Source organism: Rhincodon typus, chromosome 18 (assembly GCF_021869965.1).
Source record: "Rhincodon typus isolate 14 chromosome 18, sRhiTyp1.1, whole genome shotgun sequence".
In the NCBI taxonomy this organism is placed as follows: domain Eukaryota; kingdom Metazoa; phylum Chordata; class Chondrichthyes; order Orectolobiformes; family Rhincodontidae; genus Rhincodon; species Rhincodon typus.
In genome coordinates, this window is record NC_063349.1 from 962120 (window position 1) to 988576 (window position 26457).

General features: G+C 45.5%; 1 protein-coding gene across 1 annotated transcript in view; it reads right to left on the reverse strand.

Annotated features, from left to right (window-relative positions):
* Positions 1 to 26457, reverse strand: part of mical3a (microtubule associated monooxygenase, calponin and LIM domain containing 3a) — a 385628-nt gene that overhangs the window by 22667 nt on the left and 336504 nt on the right. The window contains exons 30-32 of the mRNA XM_048607801.1: positions 19794 to 19901; positions 18495 to 18588; positions 16250 to 16300 (exon numbers count right to left, since the gene is read on the reverse strand). Coding sequence (XP_048463758.1) covers positions 16250 to 16300; positions 18495 to 18588; positions 19794 to 19901 — 253 coding nt within the window. The remainder of the gene's footprint in view (positions 1 to 16249; positions 16301 to 18494; positions 18589 to 19793; positions 19902 to 26457) is intronic.

The window sequence follows — 26457 nt, forward strand, 5'->3', positions numbered from 1 at the left end:
GACGGAGCTCAGAGAGAGAATGGAAATTAGGCAGATAAAGGGATGGTTGATAGTAAGCCAGGGAAGGAGAAATGTTAATAATGGAGACTATGAGCAGGTGAAAATGGGTTGACTGTGCTGACAGCAGCCTGCATCATGACAGGGCCTGGGGTGTGCAAGTGTGAAAAGGACATGGAATGAAGTTTTTCGGATTCTAAAATTATTGAACTCGAATTTGAGTCCCGAAGACTGCAGGGTTCCCAAGTGGAAAATGACATACTGTTCTTCCAGCTTCTGCTGAGATTCACTGGAGCACTGTAGCGGGCCCAAGACAGAAATGTTGGCCTGGGAACTCGGTGGTGTGTTGTAGTGGCAGGCAACTGGAAACTCCGGGTCATTTTTATAGACAGAACGTAGGTGCTGTACAAAGTGATCACCATGTCTGTGTTTCGTCTCCCCAGTGAAGAGTGCAGCACATTGTGAGCTATGAATAGAGTACATTGGATTGAGTGAAGTGCAGGTAAATTGCTGCTTCATCTGGAACGTGTGTCTGGAGCCTTGGATAGTAAAGGAGGGTTAAATAAATGGCCAAGTGTTGTACCTTCTATGATTGCATGGGAAGGTGCTGTGGGAGTGTGAGGAGATGTTGGGAGTGGAGAAGGAGTGGAACAGAGTGTCTTGAGGAGCAACAGTCCCTGTGAAATGCTGACAACAGAGGCGAGGGGAATGTGCGTCTGTTGGTGGCATTCTGCTGGAGGTAGCAGAAACAGTGGCTTATGATCCTTTGAATGTGAATGTTGGTGGGATGGTAAGTGAGGACTGGGGACCCTATTGGTGTTATGGGAGGAGAGAGAAGGGGGGAGGGCAGTCGTATGGGAAATGGGTCGGACATGGCTAAGGGCTCAACAACTGTGGTGGGGAATCCTCCGCTACATTGAGTGAGTGGGCAAAGGTCTGGCAGATGGAATACAATGTAAATAAATGTGAAGTCATACATTTTGGTAGGAGTAATAGTAAAAAGGATTATTATATAAATGGTAAAAAGTTGCAACATGCTGCTATGCAGAGGGACCTGGGTGTCCTTGTGTATGAATCACAGAAGGTAGGTCTGCAGGTACAACAAGTAATTAGGAAGGCAAATGGAATTTTGTCCTTCATTGCTAAAGGGATTGAAATTAAAAGCAGAAAGGTTATGTTGCAGCTGTACAAGGTGCTGGTGAGACCACACCTGGAGTACTGTGTGCAGTTTTGGTCTCCTTACTAGAGAAAGGATGTACTGGCACTGGAGGGGGTGCAAAGGAGGTTCACTAGGTTGATTCCGGAGTTGAGGGGGTTGGTTTATGAGGAGAGACTGAGTAGATTGGGATTATATTCATTGAAATTCAGAAGATTGAATTATAGAAACATATAAAATTATGAAGGGAATAGATAAGATAGAAGTAGAGAGGATGTTTCCACTGGCAGGTGAAGCTAGGACAAGAGGGCATAGCCTCAAGATTAGAGGGAGCAGATTTAGGACTGAAGTGAGATAGAATTTCTTCACCCAGAGGGTTGTTAATCTATGGAATTCCTTGCCCAGTGAAGTAGTTGACGCTACTTTAGTAAACGTTTTTAAAAAAAAGGTAGATTTTTTTTGAACAATAAAGGAATTAAGGGATACGGTGAGAACGCGGGTAAGTGGATCTGAGTCCACGAAAGGATCAGCCATGATCTTATTGAATGGCGGAGCAGGCTAGAAGGGCCAGACGGCCTACTCCTGCTCCTAGTTCTTATGTTCTTGTGTTCTAAAAGTGGATATTTCTGATGCTGCCCCCATGGACGCTGGCTGGCCATGGATATCCACTACAACCCCAACTCCCAGTTACCTGGATTATATATCCTCTCACCTGTAGAAGGTGGAACCATCAGAATGGATGCAACAGAAACAGAAAAACTGGGAGAATGGAATGGAGTCCTTATGGGAAGCAAAGTGAAAGAATACATAGTCCAGGTAATTTTGGGAGTAAGTGAGCGGCACGGTGGCTCAGTGATTAGCACTGCTACTTCAAAGCACCAGACAAACATTCTCCCTCTCCTCTGTTGTCAGCATTCCCCAGGGACCATTCCGTCTGGGACAGATGGCCCACTCCTCCTCCACTCTCAACACCTTTCCATGGCACCTTCCCATGCAATCATAGAAGGTACAACACTCGGCCATTTACTTACTCCGTCCTCACAATCCAAGGCTCCAGGTACACCCACCAGGTAAGGCAGCGATCTACCTGCACTTCATTCAATTCAGTCTACTGTATTCGCAGCTCACAATGTGCTCTCCTCTTCACTGGGGAGATGAAACGCAGACTGGGTGATCGCTTTGTGGAGGACCTATGTTCTGTCTGTAAAAATTACCCTGAGTTTCCTGTTGCCTGCCACTGCAACACACCACCGAATTCCATGGCCAACATTTCTGTCTGGGGCTCACTGCAGTGCTGCAGTGAGGCTCAGCACAAGCTGGAAGAACAGCAACAAAAACAGAAGTTGCTGGAAAAGCTCAGCAGGTCTGGCAGCATCTGTGGAGAAAAAAAAATCAGAGCTAGTGTTTCGGGTCCGGTGACCCTTCCTCAGAACTAATGGTAGCTAGGAAAATGTTGGTTTATATTCAGAAAATAGGGAGAGGGATGGGGTAGGGAGTAAACGATAGGATAGAGCCTGAAGAGAGAGAAGAGCAGTTGGATAGACAAAGGAGTTGATAACGATCTGGCTAGGAGGGTGAATAGTTGTTAATGGCAACTGTTAGTTACTAACAATAGGTAGTGTGTGGTGGCAGACTATGTCATAACAAGGTTTGGTGTGTGGTGTAGGGGCTAGGACATGCGAGAGTTTAGGCCCTAAAATTATTGAACTCGATATTAAGTCCGGGGGGCTGCAGAGTCTCCAAGCGGAAAAGAACAACACCCTCCTAGCCAGATCGTTATCAACACCTTTGTCTATCCAACTGCTTTTCTCTCTCTTCAGGCTCTATCCTATCATTTACTCCCAAATCCACCCCCCTCCCTATTTTCTGCATATAAACCAACATTTTCCCAGCTACCATTAGTTCCGAGGAAGGGTCACTGGACCTGAAACATCAACACTGACTTTTTCCTCCACAGATGCTGCCAGACCTGCTGAGCTTTTCCAGCAACTTCTGTTTTTGTTCCTGATTTACAGCATCAGTAGTTCTTTCAGTTTTCTTGAAGAACAACACGTCATTGGGGACCCTGCACTCTTCAGGACTCAAAATCAAGTTCAATAATTTTAGAATCTCAACACCTTCATTCCATGTCCTTTTCCCACTTGCACACCCTGGGCCCTGCCATGACACAGTCTGCTTTCAGCACAGTCAACTCATTTTCACTACTCATAGTCTCCATTATCAACGCTTCTCCTTCATTGCTTACTATCAACAATCGCTTTATTTGGCTAACTTCCATTCTCTCCGGGCTCTGTCTCCACCTATCTGCTCATTTGTTTTCTCTCACATTCCCTGTTATCAGCATAAATTTGACCATTTCCTAGCTACTATCAGTTCTGAAGAAGGGTCAATGGACTCAAAATGTTAACTCTGCTTTCTCACCACAGATGCTGCCAGACCTGCTGAGTTTCTCCAGCATTTCTGTCGTTGTCCTGGGTACCTGCTGTTCTACATATAAACACCCCGAACCACTCGATTAGATTCCAGGTTGCAACTCATTCCCAGGTATCCGTTATTCTACTTTTAACCAGCTGAACTCTTCAGTCTGATGTCAGTCTGTTACGCACTCCTGGGTATCTATCATTCTATATATAAGCCACCTCTCTTTCTGAACCCTTTGATTAGATTTCAGTCTGTTACTCACTCCCTGGTATCTTTTATTCTACATGAACCCATCCTGAACCTCTCAATTAGATTTCAGCCTCTCACTCAGTAGCTGGTATCTGTTATTCTATACAAAAACCACCCCGAACCCCTTGATTAGATTACAGTTTGTTACTCACTCCCTGCTATCTGTTGTTCTATATATAAGCCACTCCAAACCATCTCTTAGATTTCAGCTTGTTACTCACTCCAGGATATCTGTAATTCTATATATAAACCAACCTGAACCCCTTGATCAGATTCCAGTCTGTAACTCACGCCCAGGTATGCCATTCTATACATAAACCAGTTGAACCCCTCAATTAGATTTCAGCTTGCTACTCACTCCCAGGTATCTGTTATCTGATATATAAACTAATTTCGCACCCCCCCAACCCCTTGATTAGATTCCAGTCTGTAACTCACTCCTAAGGCCTTTATTATTTGATATATAATCCTCCCTGAACCCCTCGATTAGATTTCAATCTGTAACCTAATCCCAGTATCTGTTATTTGATATCTAAATCCCTCTGAGCCCCTCAATTAGATTCCAGTCTGTTACACTCCCAGGTACCTAATAGTCTATGTGTTACTCACTCCCTGGTATGTTTTTCTATATATAAACCATCCCAAAACTCTCAATTAGATTCCAGTCTGTAACTCACTACCAGGTATGTAGTTCTATATGTAAAGTGGCTGACCACCTCACTCCCAGATATCTGTTATTCTATATATACCCCCGCACTCGAATCCCTCAATTAGATTCCAATCTGTTACTCACTCCCATTATTTTATATATAAACGAGTTGACACTTTCAATTATATTCCAGTCCTGCTGCTTAATCAAATGACTAAACATTATTCCTCAGGTAGTGAGTTGTATCAAGCTCCTAACTGATGCAAACGTGAGAACGCACCCACACAACTCACAAACAAGCACATATCATTCAGGCGCACTGCCACGTCATGCATATGCACAAACCATCACACATGGAAGTACCTTTTCTTCCTCAGGAATGCCCCCAATTCTGGATCCAAATGAGTTGACAGCTTCTAATTAGATGACTAGATATGAAACTTGGCAATTGACACTCTCCCCTCAGGCCAGCGATGATTCACGAACTTAGATTCGTGATTGATGTTTCAGCGTGCTGTATTGCTGACTATGCTTGTCCTATTCCAGACTATTGGCCATTGCACCCTATCATTGCACCCTCCTTTGTGTTCCTTTTCTGATAGGAAACAGCTTCACCCTATCTACTTTATCCAGCCTGTTCATGATTTTGAAGATCTCTGTCAATTCTCCTCCCAACTTTATTCTCTTCAAGGAGACCAGTCCCAAATTCTTCAACTTATCTTCATCATTCAAGTTTCTCATGCCATGGAACCATTCTTGTAAATCACTTTCTGTATTCTCTTCAATGTATTCATATCTTTCCTATAATGTGGCCCACACAACTGTACACAATATTCCAGCTGAGATCTAACAAGTGTTTTATACAAATTCAACATCACCTCCCTGCTCTTGTACTCCACGTGCCTATTAATAAAGCCAAGAATGCTGTATGCTTTACTTACTGCTCTGTCCACTGTCCTGCCACCTTCAATGATCTGCGCACATATCCACCAATGTTCGTCTGTTCCTGCACCCTTTTTCAAATTGTACTTCCTATTTTATTGTCTTAAATGTTCTTCCAATCAAAATGTATCACCTCACACTTCTGGGTATTGAACCTCATCTGCCACCTATCTGTCCACTCCACCGACTTGTCAATGCCCTTTTGGAATTTCACCCTGTCTTCCTCACAGTTTACAATTCTTCAAAGTTTCGTGTCATCTGCCAACTTTGAAACTGTCCCCTGCACACCGAGATCCAGAGGTCCTGATACTGACCCCTGGGGAACCCCATTACAAACCTTCCTCCAGCCAGAAAAACATCCATTGACCATTGCTGTCTGTTTCCTATGACTTAGCCCATTTTGTATCCTTTACATTGTCCCTTCTATACCATGACCAATAACTTTTCTCATAATTCTGTTGTGTGGCACTGTATCATATGCATTCTGGAAATCCATGTATACCACACCAACATTACCCTCAATGACCCTTTCTGTTACCTTGTCATGGTTTCAAAATACTAGTAATTTAGGTAATATGTTCTAAGTTGATCTATTGAGCTTCTTTCTTTTATTGGAACATTTTGCTTGATCTACTGGTGCTTCCAGGGCCTTATAGGGACAGGCCATTTAATCATAGGTAGCATAGAATTATTGCTGATTCTTGACATCTCTATTTAATCGATGAACTGTGATCGACAATCTTTGTTTATAATATTTTTGGGACTGCATGTACATTAGGCATCACACTCTGGGTTAAATTGTATGTTTTTAATTTGTAGCCTGAAATTTGCACTCAAATTTGCAGTTTCCTTAACCTGCAGCAGTTACGCTCTGATTGACCTGAGCTTGTATTTAACCAACAACAACTACAAATAGTGGCCTTAGAGATCAGAGGTCTACTTTTGCTGAGCATCATCTGGAATAAGATACCTGTCATAAAGAGGTATTTCCGACTGAAAAACCCTATCTCTTTACAAAGGAACCTCATTTTAATGTCATACCACTTTGTTCTGTAATAATATCAGACTTCGCACCACCCTAATGCATAAAATCCTGGCTATAGTGTCTAATCCGTTTGCTTTCTCAGCCCCTACCATCTGCTGATTCTTGCTCAACAGTTGCTGATTCCATTTGGCTCCTGAATTCACTTCTTCAGGACACAGTTTGAAAGGCTTGGAGTCTCCACTGGCAGCTGACCAAGGCTTGAGGTTATTGTGGCTGCAGCAAATGGCGAGGAATGGGGGTTCACAGCCAAAGGGAAGTATTAGGCCATTCAACAAGGTGGGTGTTTGCAGAACTGAAGAGAAAAGCTGGATGCATGAAACAAAGCTCAGTCAGTGAGATGCAATCAAGCAGGTTGGGGTGAAGTGTTACTGCAGATGGGATGAAGTGAATCACTGCGAGCAGGCATCGAGGCAGAGTACAGTCCCTGGCAGGTACTTTAACACTCTGGTCTGTGCCATGACCCCAGTTCACAGCACCAGCAAAATTATGGGCCCTTCACAAGCTCAAAACCCACATGCTTCCCAGTGGAATGGGATCCAAGGGCTACCATGTGACGTCAAAGAGAAACCTTTCTTATGTCTCTCCTTTACTGTGCCCTCCCCTTCTCCATTAACTTACTTATCTCTTCATTTACTGACCCTCCCCCTCTCCATTTATTGCCTCCTTTCTCTCCATTCACTGCCCCTTCCCCTCTCTGTTTTATTCCCCTTTCCACCAATGCTGCCTCTGCTCAGTTTTATTGCCCGAGTGGGCAACCTCACCTCAGTGACATTGCTCATTATCTTTGGCCATTTGGCCCACTATATTTATTATGATTCTAGACTAACCTACACCAATTCCTGCTCAGTCCCACTCATTTTCTAAAATGTTCTATCTTCCTTCACTGGCAGCTATTCAACTACATGAATGTTCACTGGAGAGCTTCATTGATCCTTAGCCACTGATCACAACAAGGGGTCAGTCAGGAATGACCAAGCCCATGTGTCAGCAACACAGATCGTAGCTTCAGACACTCCATATGTGGAGGTTGGGCTGGAGGTATGAGCCAGAATGCGCAATATTTGATCAAAAGGGAGCTTACATATGGGAGAGACAGGGGTGTGTCGATAAATGGGAGGCACAGGAGGAATTAGAGACTAGGGAATCAATGATATCCTGGGAAACAGGAGATTGTGGGGGTGTCAGAGAGAGTCAGGAGGAGGAGACTGGGATAAATGGGAAATGGAGTGGGAGAGAGCAGGAAATGGGAGAATGTGAAAGATTCCCAGGATTATTAAGCAGAAGGAAAGAGAAAGGTTCAGATGACTGAAGAGGGAACTGGCACATGGCAGTTGAGAATTGGGTTCAAAGGAATGGGTTGAGATGGAGGTTAGCGAGAGGGGTGAGTTTCAGAGTAAGGGTGCTATTGAGGGTTGGAGTTGACATGCCATCCCACCAGACCCTTCTCAAGGACCTGTGAAGTTGTCCCAATCTCCCTCAAACTCTGTCCCACTAACTTGGTGCCCTCATCCCATTCATTTCAGTTTGTTCCACTTCAGTCTCACTAACCCTCAGCCCCTCAAGTTTTTGGTTTGAATTTGCACTTGACCAGGTGCCCAAAGGAAGTGTACTGAGCCTTGGGCTCCAGGAAGCCCTGGTGGTTATGGTATTCCTTTGCGGCTTGCTCTACGTTACCTCGGTTGTGGGTACAGCAGTGGCAGAAGGAAAGAGGTCTTCGCCGCGGAGCTCCAACAAGGGCCTCAACTTCAACAAGAGAGGTGAAAGAGAAGCAAAGCACAGGAGCAGAGTGTGAGAGGGACAGAAGAAGAGGGCGAAGGAAAGAATCTAATAATGTGAGGGGAGGAGAAACAAATGGGAAGAAATGACAAGGGAAACAAGAATAGGATGAGATAGTGCCACTGTTTGCGGCAATCCTGAAACCAATAGCAGATACCAGACATGCAATCCAGGGTTAATCAACTAGACACCTACAGGGTGGCCTATGATGAGAAACACTGTCCAGTTTTCAAAACCTCAAACGTATGTTTACCAACCTGCTCAAGGGACTTTCAGAGTGGGCCACAGCACAACCACAACAGCCCATTGCATCATGGGAAGCTGGGGCAAGAGACTAACACAATAGTGCACCAAAGCTGAAACACTGTCACAGTAACCATGTCAACAGTCATTCTCAGCACTTCACTTTCAAACAGAGTGGTAACAGGAGTGAGAGTTAGAGAGAGAGAACAAGAAAGTAAATCAGACAGTAAATGAGACAGAGGGTGGGTGTAGGGTGAAACAGAGAGAGATCTATACAAAGTGTGTGAGAGAGTCTGACAATGTGAGAAAAACAGAGAGACAAACAGTGTAAAAGTCAATATGAAAAGCTCAGCACCAAATAAAGCAGAACCTCAAAGTTAACAATCTCTGGAAACTGATATAGGGGAAATGTGATTAGAGAAATGAATGTGAGGCTGAAAGACTGGTGTGGAAATAGTGGGCTCCAGTTTGTGTAATACTGGTATCAATATTTGGGAAAGTCTCTACCATCGAAGCAGTCTCCATCTGAAAAGTTCTGGATCTGGTGTTCTTACTGAGTGCATAATACAGGGAAGATTTTAAATTCAATCATGAGGAAAAGGGATCAAACTTGGGACCATGTGATAAATCAAAGAAAAGATGCAAAGCAAGTGTAAAGATATTAATATGGGAACTTATGGATAGACTGTGACAGGAAGGGATAGAAAAGTACAAATCTAACAGAAAAGCAACAGTTAATGTTAAAAGTTACAAAAATAATAAAAGGACAAAGCTGAAGGTTCTGTATCTGAATACACATAACATTCAAAACAAAACAACTGAACAGAAAGCACAAATAGAAGTGAATAAGTAGGATCCAGTAACCATTACAGAGGATGACCTGGATTGGGACCTGGATGTTGAAGGGTGCAGGGTGGTTAAGAATGACAGGATGCTAGGCTAAACCAGCAGTGGCTCTGTCAATTAATAATGGAATTAGCACAATCGGGAGGGTTGGCCCATGTTAAGGAAAACAAGATGATTACATAGAGATAATAAGAAAAATAATAAAGGCAAGAAGTCACTTGTGGGAGAACAAGGTGTGGAGCTGGATGAACACAGCAGGCCAGGCAGCATCAGTGGAGCACAAAAGCTGAAGTTTTGGGTCTGGACCCTTCTTCAGAAATGGGGGATGGGAAGAGTGCTCTGAAATAAAGAGAGAGGGGGAGGCGATGATAGAAAGTGGATAGTGGAGCAGATAGGCAGAGAGAAGACGGACAGGTCAAGGAGATGGGGATGAAGCCAGTAAAGGTGAGTGTAGGTAGGGAGTTGGGATGGGGGTTGGTCAGTGAGGAGGGAGGGGCGGGTAGGTGGGAGGGAAGACAGACAGGTCAAGGAGGCAGGGATGATGCTAGAAGAGGCAAGTGGAGTGTAGGTAGGAAGTGGGGGTGGGGGTTGGTCAGTGAAGTGGGAAGAGCAGATAGGTGGGAGAAAAGACGGACAGGTCAAGGAGGCGGGGATAAGAGGGGGTGCTGGTCTTGGGATGAGGTCGGGGGTGGGGAGATTTTGAAGCTAGTAAAGTCCACATAGAGACAATAGGGTTGTAGGGTTCCCAGGCGGAATATGAGGTGCTGTTCCTCCAGTTTTCAGGTGGCATCGTTGTGGCACTGGAGGAGGCCCAGGATGGACATGTCGTCCAAGGAGTGGGAGTGGGAGTTGAACGGGGAATGGGGTTGAGAAACATATCAGCCATGATCAAATGGCAGAGCTGATTCTATGGGGCAGAAATATGCTCCTATGTTTTACACCTTAAAGTGGTGAGTTGGCATATAACGGACTATGTAGATGATGAGGGTCTTACGGGATATGAAGGGTAATGGGAGACAGGTAAATTGGCAGGGACTATAATCAGGAGTGGGGGGGGGTCAAAGGGTCTTGACAACGTGGATGATGATGGGATATATCTTCTTGTGGGAGAAAGTAGTCCATTCCTGCTGAGTAGCCTAGTCTTGCCTCTAATTCATCTGCTTGTATGAGACAGTGAAATTGAGAGACACGCAGGGAGAAAGACATGAGCGCAAGAGTGAAATCGAGTGACAAGAGATAGAGACTGAGACTGTGAGGGACAATATGGAAGAGAGTCAGCGGCAGAAAGAATAAGTGAGAGAGGTAGTGTGAGAGCGCAAGAAAATGAGGCTGAGTAAGATTGAGAGAGGGATATAGAGATGCTGTGAAACAGTATGAGGGAGACAGTGAGAACCAAAGAATGAAGCAGAGAAAGCATGAAAGATACAAAGAGACAGAGAGGCTAAGTGAGTGAAAAAAAGCATCTGAGACAGGAATGTGTGGGAATGAAAGACAGCAAGAGACAGGCAGAGAGAGAGTCAGGGAGAATGTGAGTGACACATCATGAAAGAGTCAGAGAGTGAGAATGCAGTAGGGGGAGCAAGATTCGCCAGGGAATGAACCAGAGTAAGTGTCAGGCAGAGCTGTAACTGAAGATGCAGTAGGGACAGAGGGAGACGGAAAGTTTATGAGTAAGTTTCATTCAAGAAGAAAGGAACGAGAGGTGGAGAGACAGAATATAGATGTGAGAAGGGAAAGGTATAGAAGCATAGAATCATACAGTACAGAAGAGGCTCTTTGGCCCATTGAGTCTGCAGTGGAGGAGAGAATGAGGAAGAGTAAGATATTGAGATATTGATTCTTCATAACACTTCACAACACCACATGTACAGGTCAGAAGGCAAGGCCCTGTTTGTGTAACGGTTAGTCTGTCTCAGATACCATTGTTAAATCAGATTAGTTTATTAGAACTCCAGCTGCTGGGGCCTGTACAGCAGGCGAACTATTCTATCTAGAGCAAAAGAAATTTGTTTGCCTGAGCCAGTGTGGCAATAGGAAAACAGATTCCACAAGAAAAGCATAAACAACTTCTGTCATTGATCATGTTAACAGTGCAGAACCACAAAAGATAAGTCAGCCTCACTGGTTAACAAATGCAGCCACTACTTGAGATGGGAGGTAAAAGGGTGTGAGAGTGATGGAGAAGGTACTGTGAGACAGTAATTAAAATAAGCATTTGAATTAATACAGAACATCAGGAATTTATAGTCTTCTTTTAAAACAAGCAAACAAATGGCTGGATTCTAATAGTCATGGCCTTGAATTGCTTTAACACTGATCAGTAACTTTTGCATTGACTGGCCCTTTACCACGAGCCACAGAGAGCAGCAGGATGATCAAAGAGTGGCACTTGAAACATCCGCTGGCACCCCTGCAATTGGCAGCTGCTTTCCACTCTCATTGCCTCTGACTTGTGGACTCAAGTACAAGATGGACATTAATACGCAGGCTACTGAACAATGGGCCCATCACAACTTGGAATAGAGCTCCATCTGGCAAAACACATGTGTCAACTTCACCTTAGCCAATGACAGGAGGAGGGGCTGGAATCCAGGGACAATCCCAATGTTGGAAGAGAGTGTGGACAGTGAAGGGGTGAAGGGGGAATCCAGGAACCATTCCAACGTTGGAGCATAGTGTGGACAGTAACAGGACAAGGAGCAGGAATCCAAGAACAATCCAAATGTTGGAGCAGAGTGTGGACAGTGATGGGGAAGATGAGGAATCCAGGAACCTCCCAATGTCGAACAGAGTGTGCACAGTGACAGGACAAGTAGCAGAAATCCAGGAAAAATCCCAATGTTGGAATGCAGTGTGGACAGTGACGGGGAAGAGGAGGAATCCATTACAATCCCAATGTCAGAGTGGAGTGTACACAGTGATGGGGTGAAAGAGGAATCCAGGAACAATCCCAACGTTGGAACGGAGTGTGGACAGTGACAGTTGGAGAAATCCAGGAACAATCCCAATGTTGGAACAGAATGTGGACAGTGATGGAGAACAGGAGGAATCCAGGAACAATTCTAATGTTGGAGCAGAGTGTCGATAGTGACTGGGAAGACGAGAAAACCAGGAAAAATCCCATTGTTGGAGTGGACTGTGGACAGTAATGGGGAAGAGGAGGAATTCAGTTACAACCCCAATGTTGGAATGGAGTGCGGAGAGTGATGGGGAAGAGGAGAAAACCAGGAACAATCTCAACGTTGAAGCGGATGGTGGACAGTGATGGGGAAGGAGAGGAATCCAGGAACAATCCCAATGTTGGAGCAGAATGTGGACACTGACAGGAGGAGGAGCAGGAGTCCAGGAACAATCCCAATGTCAGAGTAGAGTGTGGAGAGTGATGGGGAAGAGAAGGAATCCAGTTACAATCCCAATGTTGGACTGGAGTGTGGGCAGTGACAGATGGAGGAATCCAGGAACAGTCCTAATGTTGGAGCGGATTGTGGACAGTGACAGGAGGAGGAACAGGAATCCAGGAACAATCCCAATGTCGGAGTGGAGTGTACACAGTGATAGGGTGAAGGAGGAATCCAGGAACAATCCCAGCGTCGGAGAGGATTGTGAGTGGTGACAGGAGGAGGAATCCAGGAACAATCCCAATGTCGGAGCGGATTATGGACAGTGATGGGGAAGAGAGGGAATCCAGGAACAATCCCAATGTCGGAGTGGATTGTGGACAGTGATGGGGAAGAGCAGGAATCCAGGAACAATCCCAGTGTCGGAGTGGATTGTGGACAGCGGCAGGAGGTGGAATCCAGGTCCAATCCCAATGTTGGAACGGAGTGTGGACAGTGATGGGAAGGTGGAGCAGTCCGGATATAATCTAGAATGTTAAATGTCTGAAAAAAGCAGCATATTGTAGAGCTTTTTGTCTTCTAGTCATCAGAACAAAGTTGAGAATGCCAGATTTAAAAAATAACATCAAATTATAAGTTAGAAAAAGAGAGTGGTGATTGGTTGGCAGGTTGACTTGGATTTTCTGAGGCATTGCTATGGATGGGGCAGCACGGTGGATCAGTGGTTAGCATTGCTGCCTCACCGCACCAGGGACCAGGTTCAATTCCAGCCTCGGGCGACTGTCTGTGTGGAGTTTTCACATTCTCCCTGTGTCTGCGTAGGTTTCCTCTGGGTGCTCCAGTTTGCTTCCACAGTCCAAAGATGTGCAGGTTACGGTGGATTGGCCATGTTAAATTGCCCATTGTGTTCAGGGATGTGTAGGTATGGTGGAATAGCATTGGGGAAAAAATGCAAGGTTACAATGGATAGCGTAGGGTGGGTGGATCTGCGTGGGATGCTCTTTAGAGAGTGGGTATGGACTTGCTGGGCTGAATGGCCTGTTTCCACACTGTACGGATTCTATGAAATAGCAACAGAGATCTACTGCTTCCTGAGCTCCTGGGTCATGAAACATTCCTCAAGGCTGAAACATCTAGGTTGTGATTACACAAAACAGGTTCCTGGTTAGGAATGGATGTTGCTTTCAACAAGTTCAATGTGCCATGTTACAAACTCAGCTGATGATCTACAATTGGCTGTAGTGTAGGTATTAATGCACTTAGGATTACTCTGCAAGCACTGAATTGCAGAAGTACGTCTAACAGTCGACATTTCATATTGTGTTGAGGCTGAGTAGGTCTGTACTCTACTTGTCATACACAATCAAAGGAACTTGCTGTTTGACTCAATCAGCTACTTGCTACAAAGTAATGCCTCCATACCAGGCATCAGTCAAACTCAAACACGAGGGGCTCAATTCTTTGATGCGTCTGTTTGGGCTAAGGACAGCATCCTGTTTGTGGAAAGCACCACTCATATCACCACTTCACAACAGCAGCATGAAACATCCTCCTGAACTTTTTGTTCAAGTCACTCAAAACTTGCCAACCAATCAGCACACTCTTCTGTAAAAGTTGTGGCGATTCTTTGAAATTTGGTATTCTTGTGGTTGTCCTGACAAGTGCAAAACAAATAGCTTTAACAACATGCACCTCTTCAAAAAGATTCAAATTCAGTACCACCATGCAACTGAAATTTAAATTCATGCGAGGAGCATGCTCACAGTGTTAACTAACACAGACATGTAGGAATGAAATCTGGATACCACTCACTGATGTCAATGATACTGGTCCAATGTCAAAACATTCAGGGCTCTGTGCTGCAACTGAAAGGTCAAATAAAAACAGCTGGACAGATATCTTGCTATAACAGCACTGTCCTTGCCTCTCTTCACTACCAATCCTTCCTCCATCACCATCCATCTCTCTGCCATCATCCGTCCATCCGCCATCATCCATCCATCCACCACCATTCATCTCTCCACCATTCTTCCCTTCCTCCATGACCATCTATCTCTCCATCACCCTCCGTCAATCCACAACATCCGTCCATCCATCACCATTTGTCCATCCATCCACCACCATCCGTCTCTCCACCATTCCTCACTCCCTCCATGACCATCTGTCTCTCCATCATCCTCCCTCCCTCCACCAGCATCCATCCATCCTTCACCCTCTGTCCATCCATTACCATCCGTCTCTCTGATGTCATCCGTCCATCCACCACCATCTGTCAATCTTTATCATCTGTCCATCCACAACCATCTGTCTCTCTACCATTCCTCCCTTCCTCCATGAGCATGTCTCTCCATACCCTCCCTCCCTCTACCACATTCCCTCTCTGCCATCATCCATCCATCACCACCATCTGTCTCTCCACCATTCCTCCCTCCCTCCATGACGATCTCTCTCCATCATATTCCCTCCACCATCAGCCGTCCATCCACCATCCCTTCCTCCATCACACTGTCCCCATCACCCTCTCTCCAACCACCATTATCCCTCCTCACATCAGCCCTCTCTCCACCACCATCTGTCTCTCTGTTACAACCCATTCTTCCTTACAGGCCATCTCTCTTTAACTGACCATACTAATCTTTATTAACATTCATTCTTCCAGTACCAGCCATCTCTTTGTTACTCTCCATCTCTTCACTACAATCTGTCAACATTCACCTCTCCTTTACAAATTCTAATATTTTCTATCTCTGTTACCTTCTATTTCTTCATTACAATTTCTTCATTAATCTCCATTTCTCCATTATCAATTCTCTCTATTAACTGCCATCTATCCATTACAAACTCTGTACGACAATCCATCTCTCCATTACTGTCCATTTCTCTGTTACCTTCTGACTCTTCATTACCATCTATCGCTCTGTTACCATCTGTCTCCAATATATCTGTCTTTCTGATAATATCTGTCCCTCTCTGTGTTACCACCCAACTCTTTCTTTCACCACCCATCTCTGTAGCGGTTCAAGAATGTGTCTTACCAGAATTTTCTCAAGGGCAACTGAGGATGGCCAACAAATCTCATGAAGAAATCTAAAAAAAATTCCCTTTCTTACTGTAAGTATTACAATTCATTTCCCCATTACTATCCAGTCCTCTACATTACCAACCAGCACCCCATTACAAACGGTCTCCAGTATCTTCCATTTCTCCCAGACTTCACACACAGTTTCTAATTGATTGTCTATTCGAATGGCACTCAGGTCAATAACAGTGTTTATACAAACCAAGGGGCTGTGATCAGCTGACACAGACACACCCAGGAACTGACCCTTGACATAAGGGGAGATCAGCTGACAAGCATGTGACCGATTACTGTTTTTAGAGACAGCAGGCTTCTATCCTGCTCCTACCAAGCAGGATCCCTCTTAGTTCATTAGACACTGGACCAGCCAGGGGTGAGGACGCAGCCACTAGAACCAGCTGAAACTAAAATGAAAGGGATGCAGCCAGGGAGGGAACTGACAGGAAAGGAATTAGAAAGAGGGGTGAAAGTCAGCAGGTTAGGAATGCAGAAGGACAGCCATACGTACCACCCAGATGCAAGTCGAGGATTTCACTGTAACTAGACTCTCCCCAATAGTCTATAATAAGATTAGAAAGAGTTAATGTACAGTGCCAGGCAACAGGCAATAAAGAACATGCATACACACATATACATGCTACAGAAGAGGCAGCTCAGAAATCCAAACTGGGCATAAGCAGCAGTCTTCTCCACCAAATCTTATGCCACATACTTTTCTCCATGGGCAATGCATTCCTGTCCAGTGTGTCCCTCCTCTGTGACAGTGTGTTACTCCCCTGTGACAGTTTGTTACTCCCTCTGTGATAGTGTCACTGGAGAGTAAAAGTCTATGTTACTCTCTATGACAGTCTGTTATTATCTCAGTGACACTGCGTCACTCCCCTGCGACAGCCCGTTACTCCCCCTGTGGCAGTATATTACTCTTCCTGTGACAGTGCGTTACTCCCCGTGACAGTGCGTTACTCCCCGTGACAGTCCATCACTCTTTGACAGTGTGTTACTCCCCCGTGTCAGCGTTACTCCCGTGAATGTGCGTCACTCCCTGTGATAGTCCATTATATCCTTGTGACAGTGCGTCACTCCCCCTGTAACAGTGCATTACTCCCTCTGTGACACTGCGTCACTCCCCCGTGACAGCCTCTTACCCTCTTGTGATGGTGCATCACTCCCTGTCTCAGTGTGTTACTCCCTGTGACAGTGTGCTACTCCGTGGCAGTGCAGTACTCTTTCTGTGACAGCGCATCACTCCCCTGTAACAGTGTGTTACTATCCCTGTGACAGTGCATTACTTCGTGACAGTGCATCATTCCCCTGTGACAGTGTGTCACTTCCCTGTGACAGTGTGTTACTACACATGACATTGTGTTACTCCCTGTGACAGTGCGTCACTCCTGTGACAGTATGTTACTACCCCTGTGACACTGTGTTACTCCCTGTGACACTCCCTGTGACACCGTGTTACTTCTGTGACAGTCCATTATTCCCGTGACAGTCCGTTACTCCCCTGTGACAGTGTGTTACTACCCCTGTTACAGCGTGTTACTATCCCTGTTACCTTGTATTGACCAAGTGATTGTACTGAGGATATGTTTGGTCATGTGGTTTTGCCAGGTGATAGAATGGACTGCCTGTTATTCCAGTTTGCTCTTTTTTATGCTGGCCTCTTGTGAATGCTGCACTATCTGGGCTGCCTCATTGATCAGGAAACATGCAGACAATGAAAACAGTGAGAGAAAAAGAAAAACTGGCCAGTCAGAAACCCATCACAGTTTGGAGCCCAGAATGAGGGTGTTTGTGAAGTAGCAGAGACACGTACAAGCTGATAGTCAGTGTAATCTGTTTGGTGATAAATCCACTCCTGAAAACATTTAGCCCTTTCCACCTTTAATACTGACCAGAAGGAAGTCGATGAGGAGCAGCCCACAGCTGCATGGCCGAGTCACTTGAGGACAGCATGACTAGTGTGTGTGGAATACACAGTTTGACAGGAGAGAAAGGGCTGACTTTCCAGTGTGGCATCTCCATCCAATGTGTGTGGTGTGGGCACCTTTGTGATACTTTTGTGGCTGATCAGCTCACATTAACTGTTGAGATTCATGTGAAAAATAGCATTTAGACAGAAAAAGTCCAGGAAATGTCGACACCTCATCGGGTGAGGTGAGAAATGATCCTGTCAGAATAAGAAGAACAAGGTGCTGAACAAATTTCCTTGACTCTTGTATCACTTTTTTCTGCAGCACTGCGCACAGTGTTGCAACTAGAAACACCAGCTCTGAACTCAGCACCACAATAGACATTGGAAGGATAAATTGAATGGACAGAGGAGCTGGAAGAAAACAACACATTCATCATGCTACCCACAATTAAAACACTTTGCTGTTACAAACTAAAGTTCACTGACACTTGGCCAGGTCAGCGATTGACCTCTGGTGGAAATGAGAGACCCTGTACAGGTTAGGGATTGACCCCTTGACAAGACAGGGATTGACCCCTGGATGAGTCACAGTTTGACCCTTGGAGGGGTAGGGTGTGATGCAGAACAGGTCAGAGAATGACCCCGAGTGATCGGGTCACCTTAAAGGCGGATTGGGAAGACACATTTCTCAAAAATGAACAACGTATGCCCTAAGTTGTGAGGTATATTGCCAGCATCCAGTCCATCCTTAACCTGTAGGAAGTTAATGTGCGTTTATCAGTTAAGCTTGCAAGCTGGCGTGGCCCTTTGTAGACATACAGAGAAAAGGGACAGGTACCTGCTTCTCCACGGAGAGCTTTCTCAACAGCCACACCTCTCTCCTCCAGCTGACGCTGCTTCTCCTCCACCTGCTCGAGCTGTCGCTGAATAATCTGTTGAAACAAAGCAGCTAAATCAGGCTGACTTTGATAGTGACTAGAACATCCTCTACCATGCGATACCATCATTGACAAAGGTAAAGTTCTGCATAGTCCTACCAGACCATAGGGCTCCTCTCTCATGACAGACAACTGATGGTGGTTTAATGTGAGGGTCACCACGACACATGTGAGGGGAGGGTTGAGAGGGCGAATCCTATATGGTAACTTCAGTAGGTATGTGAATTGAACCCATGGTGCTGGTATCACTTTGCATCACAAACTGGCCGTCTGGCCAACTGAGCTCAACAACCTTCACATCATAGATGCGGTATGCCCTAGTGCACATAGTGTACCATTACGGATATAGTGTGCTCGAATGTAACATAGCAGCGGCACAGTGGTTCAGTGGTTAGCACTGCTGCCTCACAGTGCCAAGGTTCTGGGTTTGATTCCAGCCTCAAGTGACTGTCAGTCTGGAGTTTGCACCTTCTCCCTGTGTCTGTGTGGGCTTCCTTTCACAGTCCAAAGATATGCACGTTACGGTGGATTGGCCATGGTAAATTGCCCATAGTGTCCAGGAATGTGTGGGTTTGGTGGATTAGCCATGGGAAATGCAGGGTTGAAGAGACAAAGTGGGGGTCTGGATCTGGGTAGGATGCTCTTTGGAAGGTCATTGTAGACTCGATGGACTGAATGGCCTGCTTCCACACTGTAGGGATTCTATGACCCTAGAGCACCATTGTGGGTATAGTGTAGCCTCGTGTACAATTATGGGTATAGTGAACTCTTATGCAATATAGTATACCATTGTGGGTAAAGAATATCTAGTGTAACATACTGTACCATCATTGATATAGTGTGCCTGAGTGTAACATTGTGGGTTAGGTGTAATCTAGTGTAACATAGTGTACCATTATAGATATAGTATACCCTAGCGTAACATGGTGTACCCTAGTATAATGTACAGTACAAGGGTGGATAAGGGAAATTGGATTTTTAGAAGGCTTTTTGTAAAATCCCACACAGAATGTTAGTGAACAAAAGTAAAGTGTATGGCATTAGGTGTAATATACTGGGTCAGATTGAGCAGGATGTACTTCAGCTGGAACGGGGTCTTCCCATTTGGGTGACACAGGTAGACTGGCATTGCTCACTGCACTGATACCTTCACCCAGCTTGGTCCCTGTCATGGGAGATCCCAGGTCTTGCTTACTGACCTGTGCCCTGTGCAGCCTTTTCAGCTCCTCCTGCTTGGCCTGTCTCCGAGCTGCCCTTTGCACCCTCCGAGTCAGCTTGGAATTGAGCTCCTCCTCAGTGTAGGGTTTCTGAAATTAGAGAAACAAGTTTTCACCTCTGCTCAATAGCTGAATATGCAAAAATACCATGAAATATTGGTATGTTCTTCCCCAGCGAGGAGCACAGAGATACAGCAAACTACTAGATCCACTTAATACACAGACTGAATATACCGTTGGATCTACTTCTAAGTCTGCACATAGTCAAAAACATATCCTGTGTCAGGGGCACATCACTAAATTCACTCATAGGTAGTCATCATCAGATCTGATTGTGTCACTGGTCATGGTCTCAGAGAGTCCTTGTTTGCCTGATCAGCCTGATCCAACAGCCACACCTCCGACCACATGTTTGGCAGGTGTTTCTGGGAGGTGGAATTGGTCCTTGGCCTTGAAATCACTGCATTCCTTTCTCCAGTTCCTTTTCCATACTTCCTCTTGCCGACGGACATTCTCAAAGAATTGTGGTCCTTTACACAGAAGCTTCCAAGTTGGTTTCTTCTGAACAAGGATCTGTGATGCTTTGAGATCTATGTTGTAAAATCTTGAGGGAAGCCTTTAGGGCGTCTTTGAAATGTTTCCTTTGTCCTCCTTTCATTCAAGTTCCTTCCTTGAGCTGGGTGAAGATGATTTGCTTTGGCAGTTGGAACTCAGGCATCCTAATCACGTGGCCAGCCCAGCACAGTTGGCTTCAGATGATCATGGCCTCGAATCTGGTGCTGTTAGCTGCTTCAAGGATGCTGATATTAGTACGCCTGTCCTCCTTGCTGATGTGGAGAGTCCATCTCAAAGTTGATGGTACTTCTCAAGGGTCTTGAACTAGGTATAGATGCCACCTCAAGTTTTGAAACCATACAGAAGCATGGATGTCATAGTCATTGAAGATTTTCATCCTTTGGCATCAGAAGGTTGCTCTCACAGATTGAATGCAATGTTGAATCTCTGCATCAATGTTAGCCTTAGATGAGAGGTGGCTCCTCAGGTAGGGGAAATGTCTCTCATTTGGGAGGAATTCTCCATTTATGTTGAGGAGGGATGGAATGGAGCTTGCCCTGTGATGGGTTGGTAAAGAACTTGAGTCTTCTTGAGGTTGAGGCTGACTCCAATTTTTCAGTATCCTGTGACTACGAGTGATAAGTATGTTCAGGCAACACACATGACTGGATCAATTGGCAGGATACAAGTGGCTGAAGCAATCTACTGGATTCACTTGAGGGAACTAACAGAATGGATCTACTGCTAGAAAGCATGGACAGTAAATCACTAGATGTGCTAATCAGATATGTTTTACAGAACTAGGTGACCACAACAAGACAGGGTGGTATAATGAAGGAAGCACAGCAATGCCAGGATTGGAGAGGTGATGGCCTAGTGGTGTAATAGCTGGACAGTTCATCCAGATGCCTGGTAACGTTCTGGGAACCTGGGTTTGAATCCTGCCATGACAGATGGTGAAATTTGAATTCAGTAAAAGAGTTAAGAATCTAATGATGATCATGAAATCATTGCCAATTGTTGGAAAAACCCATCTGGTTCACTAACGTCCTTTAGGGAAGGAAACTGCTATCCTTACCTGGTCTGGCCTACACGTGATTCCGGACTCACAGCAATGTGGTTGACTCTGAACTGCCCTCTCGGCAATTAGGGATGGGCAATAAATGCTGCCTAGCCAGTGACGCCCTCATCCCGTGAATGAATAAATTTAAAAAGTCACCAACTGTCTTAAAATGATTAGTGGTTATTACAAATGGGAAATCAGCAAAGGATAGCCCATTGGCCAATTTCTTCCTTTTTGTCCTGATATCCATTTTCACAACATCTGCCTTCCCTCCCATCCCAAAGAGACCACAGCTTATCATACTGTTCATCTCACTGTGCCCATCACACTTTATTCTGCAGATTCCTTCCCCTTCCCTCCATTTTTATAACCAGTATCCACAGGAAACATGAGGAATGAAACTTGTTGCTGCAGTTCATTCAGAGGCTTGAGAGTCTGTAAACTCTCTCCCATAGAAAGTGGTGAAGACAGAGTTATTAAATTTTTTTAGGCAGATGCAGGTAGATTCTTGACTAAGGAAGCAGTCAAAGATTATCAAAAATAGGACTCTTCTACGGAAACTCAGTTCTGTGGTTTCTATTTTTATACCATTAATACCTATTTTGCATAGAGATCACTCCTCTACTACCATTAGCTCTCCCTTTGTCTTTTACTTGGCACCCTCATCATCTGATATCTTCATTCCAAGTTTTAGACAAAGCATATGATTATCCTTACTGGGATAAGATATAATATTTTAATTTCATGGGGAGACCCTGGAGCCTTGAGACTAAAGGGACAGTGTACTTCCCACAGCCTTAGTCATCACAGAAGGGGTGAGCAATTTCAGCTAGGAGTTAAGGTTGGAAAAGTTAATTATTCTGTTTTGAATGGGGAAGGTGTCAAAGGCGACTCCCTAGAGGTTTCCAAAGAGACGTGAGAGAAAAATGATTATTTCTTGTAATCCAGACATTCTAAACTGGCAGAGGATCAAGAGGGGATTTATATGTTTCTTTGGCTCTGTTTTACCACTCCAGAGTGGTTGGAATATAGAACATTCTTCTGAAAAGAAGCCGATCCTTGCACAATTGTAAAAGAGTTGGACTACAAGAATGAGGGGCTTACAGGGTTACAGACATAAAGTGGGGAAGTGGGAAGAATTATTTTCTGTTTATTTTTGGGATGTGAAAAATGTAGGCGAGACCAACATCTGCCGCCTATCTGTAGTTGCTCCGGTGAATGAACTTTCAAGGAGCCATCATGGGGATGATGGACACTATTTCCGTGCTGTGAGGTTTTACAATTTTATTAATTCAGGGAAACCACAAAGCACAGTGAGATGAGGAATCCGGTAACAGAAAGCATGATCAAGTTGAATAATACAGATGTACTTAAGGGAAAGCTGGATGAATATATAAAGATGAAGGGAATAGAAGGATTTGTTGATAGAGTGAGATGAATAAAGAGGGTCATGTGGAGCAAAAACATGGAACAGAACAATTGGACTGTTCTTGTGTTTTAAATTCAATGTGAGTTCAGATTGGATACAGTGCAGAGTGGTTTCAGTGTGCTTTTAGGATTGCTTGTGTGCTGCTTCCTGTTCACTGCTATCTCCTACTACTGATACACATTCTATATGCACTCTACCTTGTATGTATATGATCTCCTGAAAGCCAGAGCATGAGGAACATAGACAGACTTAAGGAGGAAAAAAGAAGCAATTTAAAATAGCTCACGAAGAACAGAATAAGAAGGCAGTGCACGACAAATCATATCATGCAACAACTGGCACACCATATCACACACCGACACACCTCACCATATTTACACACTAACTGACCATGTTCTGTGTGTGATACAACTTCATCATATCACACACTAACCGAGCATGGCATGTCACACACGAACACACCTCACCATAACTCACACTAAACTATCTCTCCATATCTCACACTAACCAAACACTAACCATATCAACAACTAATACGCTAACCAGTCTTCTTAATGGAATATATCATTGTAATGAAATATCTCTTAAAGTGCTGGTTACACAAAATTAGGCAGGAATGTAAATTGAGAAAAGGCTGCATGGATGCTTCAAGATGATTAGGTAAGGCTGAGTGAACATAATATGAATAAGTGTAAAGTTTTTCACTCCAGTGAAAAATCAATCAAATCAGAAATGGTGATGGTTTGGGAAGCGTGGACATCCAAAAAGATCTGGGTGTCTTTGTCCATGAGTCACTATAAGCTATTTGGTAGGTGCAGCAAAATGAGAGAAGCATGCGTCAGGGCTTCTTCAATGTTAGGAGATATGAGAACCAAATTAAAGATGTCTTGCCGTAATTGTCTAAAAAGCCATAGAAGGGGTGCTACATAGGTTCACCAGATTAATCTCTGGAGTGGAGGATTTGCTTAATGGGCTTGTGTTCTCTATAGTTTCAGAGAATAAAAGGTGATTTCACTGAAACTTATAAAAAGAGATGTGGGTAAGATGTTTCCACTGGCTGATTAGTCTAGTCGCAGGGGAGGTAATCTCTGAATAAGGGTCAGGCCATTTAATACTGAGATGAGCTTAAATTTCTTCACTCAGTCATAAATCTTCGGAATTATCTAGTCTGAGGGCTGTGGAAGCTCAATCTTTGAGAAGGTCAAGACAGAAATCAGAGATAACAAGGTGTAGAGCTGGATGAACACAGCAGGCCAAGCAGCATCAGAGGAGCAGGAAGGCTGAAGTTTCGGGCCTGGACCCTTTTTCAGAAATGGGGGAGGGGGAAGGTGGTTCTGAAATAAATAGGGAGAGAGGGGGAGGCGGATAGAAGATGGATAGAGGAGAAGATAGGTGGAGAGGAGACAGACAGGTCAAAGAGGCAGGGATGGAGCCAGTAAAGGTGAGTGTAGGTGAGGAGTTAGGGAGGAGATAGGTCAGTCCAGGGAGGACGGACAGGTCAAGGGGGTGGGATGAGGTTAGTAGGTAGGAGATGGGGGTGGGGCTTGAGGTGGGAGGAGGGGATAGGTGGGAGGAAGGACAGGTTAGGGAGACAGGGATGAGCTGGGCTGGTTTTGGGATGTGGTAGGGGGAGGGGAGATTTTGAAGCTTGTGAAGTCCACATTGATACCATTGGGCTGCAGGATTCCCAAGCAGAATATGAGTTGCTGTTCCTGCAATCTTTGGGTGGCATCATTGTGGCACTGCAGGAGGCCCAGGATGGCCATGTCATCTGAGGAATGGGAGGGGGAGTTGAAATGGTTCGCGACTGCGAGGTGCAGTAGTTCAGTGCGAACCAAGCATAGGTATTCTGCAAAGCAGTCCCCAACACTCCTACACCTCCTCCTACCGCCGCCTTGATCATGACCCCACCCCTGACCACCAAAACATCATCTCCCAAACCATCCACAACCTCATCACCCCAGGTGACCTCCCACCCACTGCCTCCAACCTCATCGTTCCCCAACCCTGCACCGCCCACTTCTATCTCCTTCCCAAAATCCACAAACCTGACTGCCCTGGTCGACCCATTGTCTCTGCCTGTTCCTGCCCCACCGAACTTATCTCCACCTATCTCGACTCCATTTTCTCCCCCTTAGTCCAGGAACTCCCTACATACATCCATGACAGCACCCACGCCCTCCACCTCCTCCAGAACTTCCAATTCCCCGGTCCCCAACACCTCATCTTTACCATGGACGTCCAGTCCCTATACACCTGCATTCCCCATACAGATGGCCTAAAGGCCCTCCGCTTCTTCTTGTCCCGCAGGCATGACCAGTCCCCCTCCACTGACACCCTCATCCGCTTAGCTGAACTCGTCCTCACCCTCAACAACTTTTCTTTCAATTCCTCCCACTTCCTACAGACAAAGGGGGTGGCCATGAGTACCCGCATGGGCCCAAGCTATGCCTGCCTCTTTGTAGGTTACGTGGAACAATCCCTCTTCCGTACCTAGACTGGCCCTAAACCCCACCTCTTCCTCCGTTACATTGATGACTGTATCGGTGCCGCCTCGTGCTCCCACGAGGAGCTCGAACAGTTCATCCACTTCACCAACACCTTCCACGCCAACCTTAAGTTCACCTGGACCATCTCTAATACCTGTCTCTTCTTCCTGGACCTCTGTTTCCATCTCTGGCAACCACCTAGAAACCGAAATCCATTTCAAACCCACCGACTCCCGCAGCTACCTAGAATACACCTCCTCCCACCCACCTTCCTGCAAAAATGCCATCCCCTATTCCCAATTCCTTCGCCTCTGCCGCATCTGCTCCCAGGATGAGGCATTCCACTCCCGTACATCTCAGATGTCCTCGTTCTTCAAGGACCGCAACTTCCCCCACTCAGTGGTCGAGAACGCCCTCGACCGTGTCTCCTGCACTTCCCGCAACTCATCCCTCACACCCCCTCCCCGCAATAACAACCAAAACAGAATCCCCCTCGTCCTCACATATCACCCCACCAACCTCCGGATCCAACGCATCATCCTCCGACACTTCTGCCATCTGCAATCCGACCCACAACCAAAGACGTTTTTCCCTCCCCACCCTTATCTGCTTTCCGGAGGGACCAATCTCTCCGTGACTCCCTTGTCCGCTCCACACTCCCCTCCAACCCCACCACACCTGGCACTTTTCCCTGCAACCGCAGGAAGTGCTACACCTGCCCCTACACCTCCCCCCTCACCCCCATCCCAGGCCCCAAGAACATTTTCCACATCAAGCAGATGTTCACCTGCACATCTGCTAATGTGGTATACTGCATCCGCTGTTCCCGTTGTGGCCTCCTCTACATTGGGGACACCAAGCGGAGGCTTGGGGACCGCTTTGCAGAACACCTACGCTCGGTGCGCACTAAACAACTGCACCTCCCAGTCGCGAACCATTTCAACTCCCCCTCCTATTCCTCAAATGACATGTCCATCCTGGGCCTCCTGCAGTGCCACAACGATGCCACCCGAAGGTTGCAGGAACAGCAACTCATATTCTGCTTGGGAACCCTGCAGCCCAATGGTATCAATGTGGACTTCACAAGCTTCAAAATCTCCCCTCCCCCAC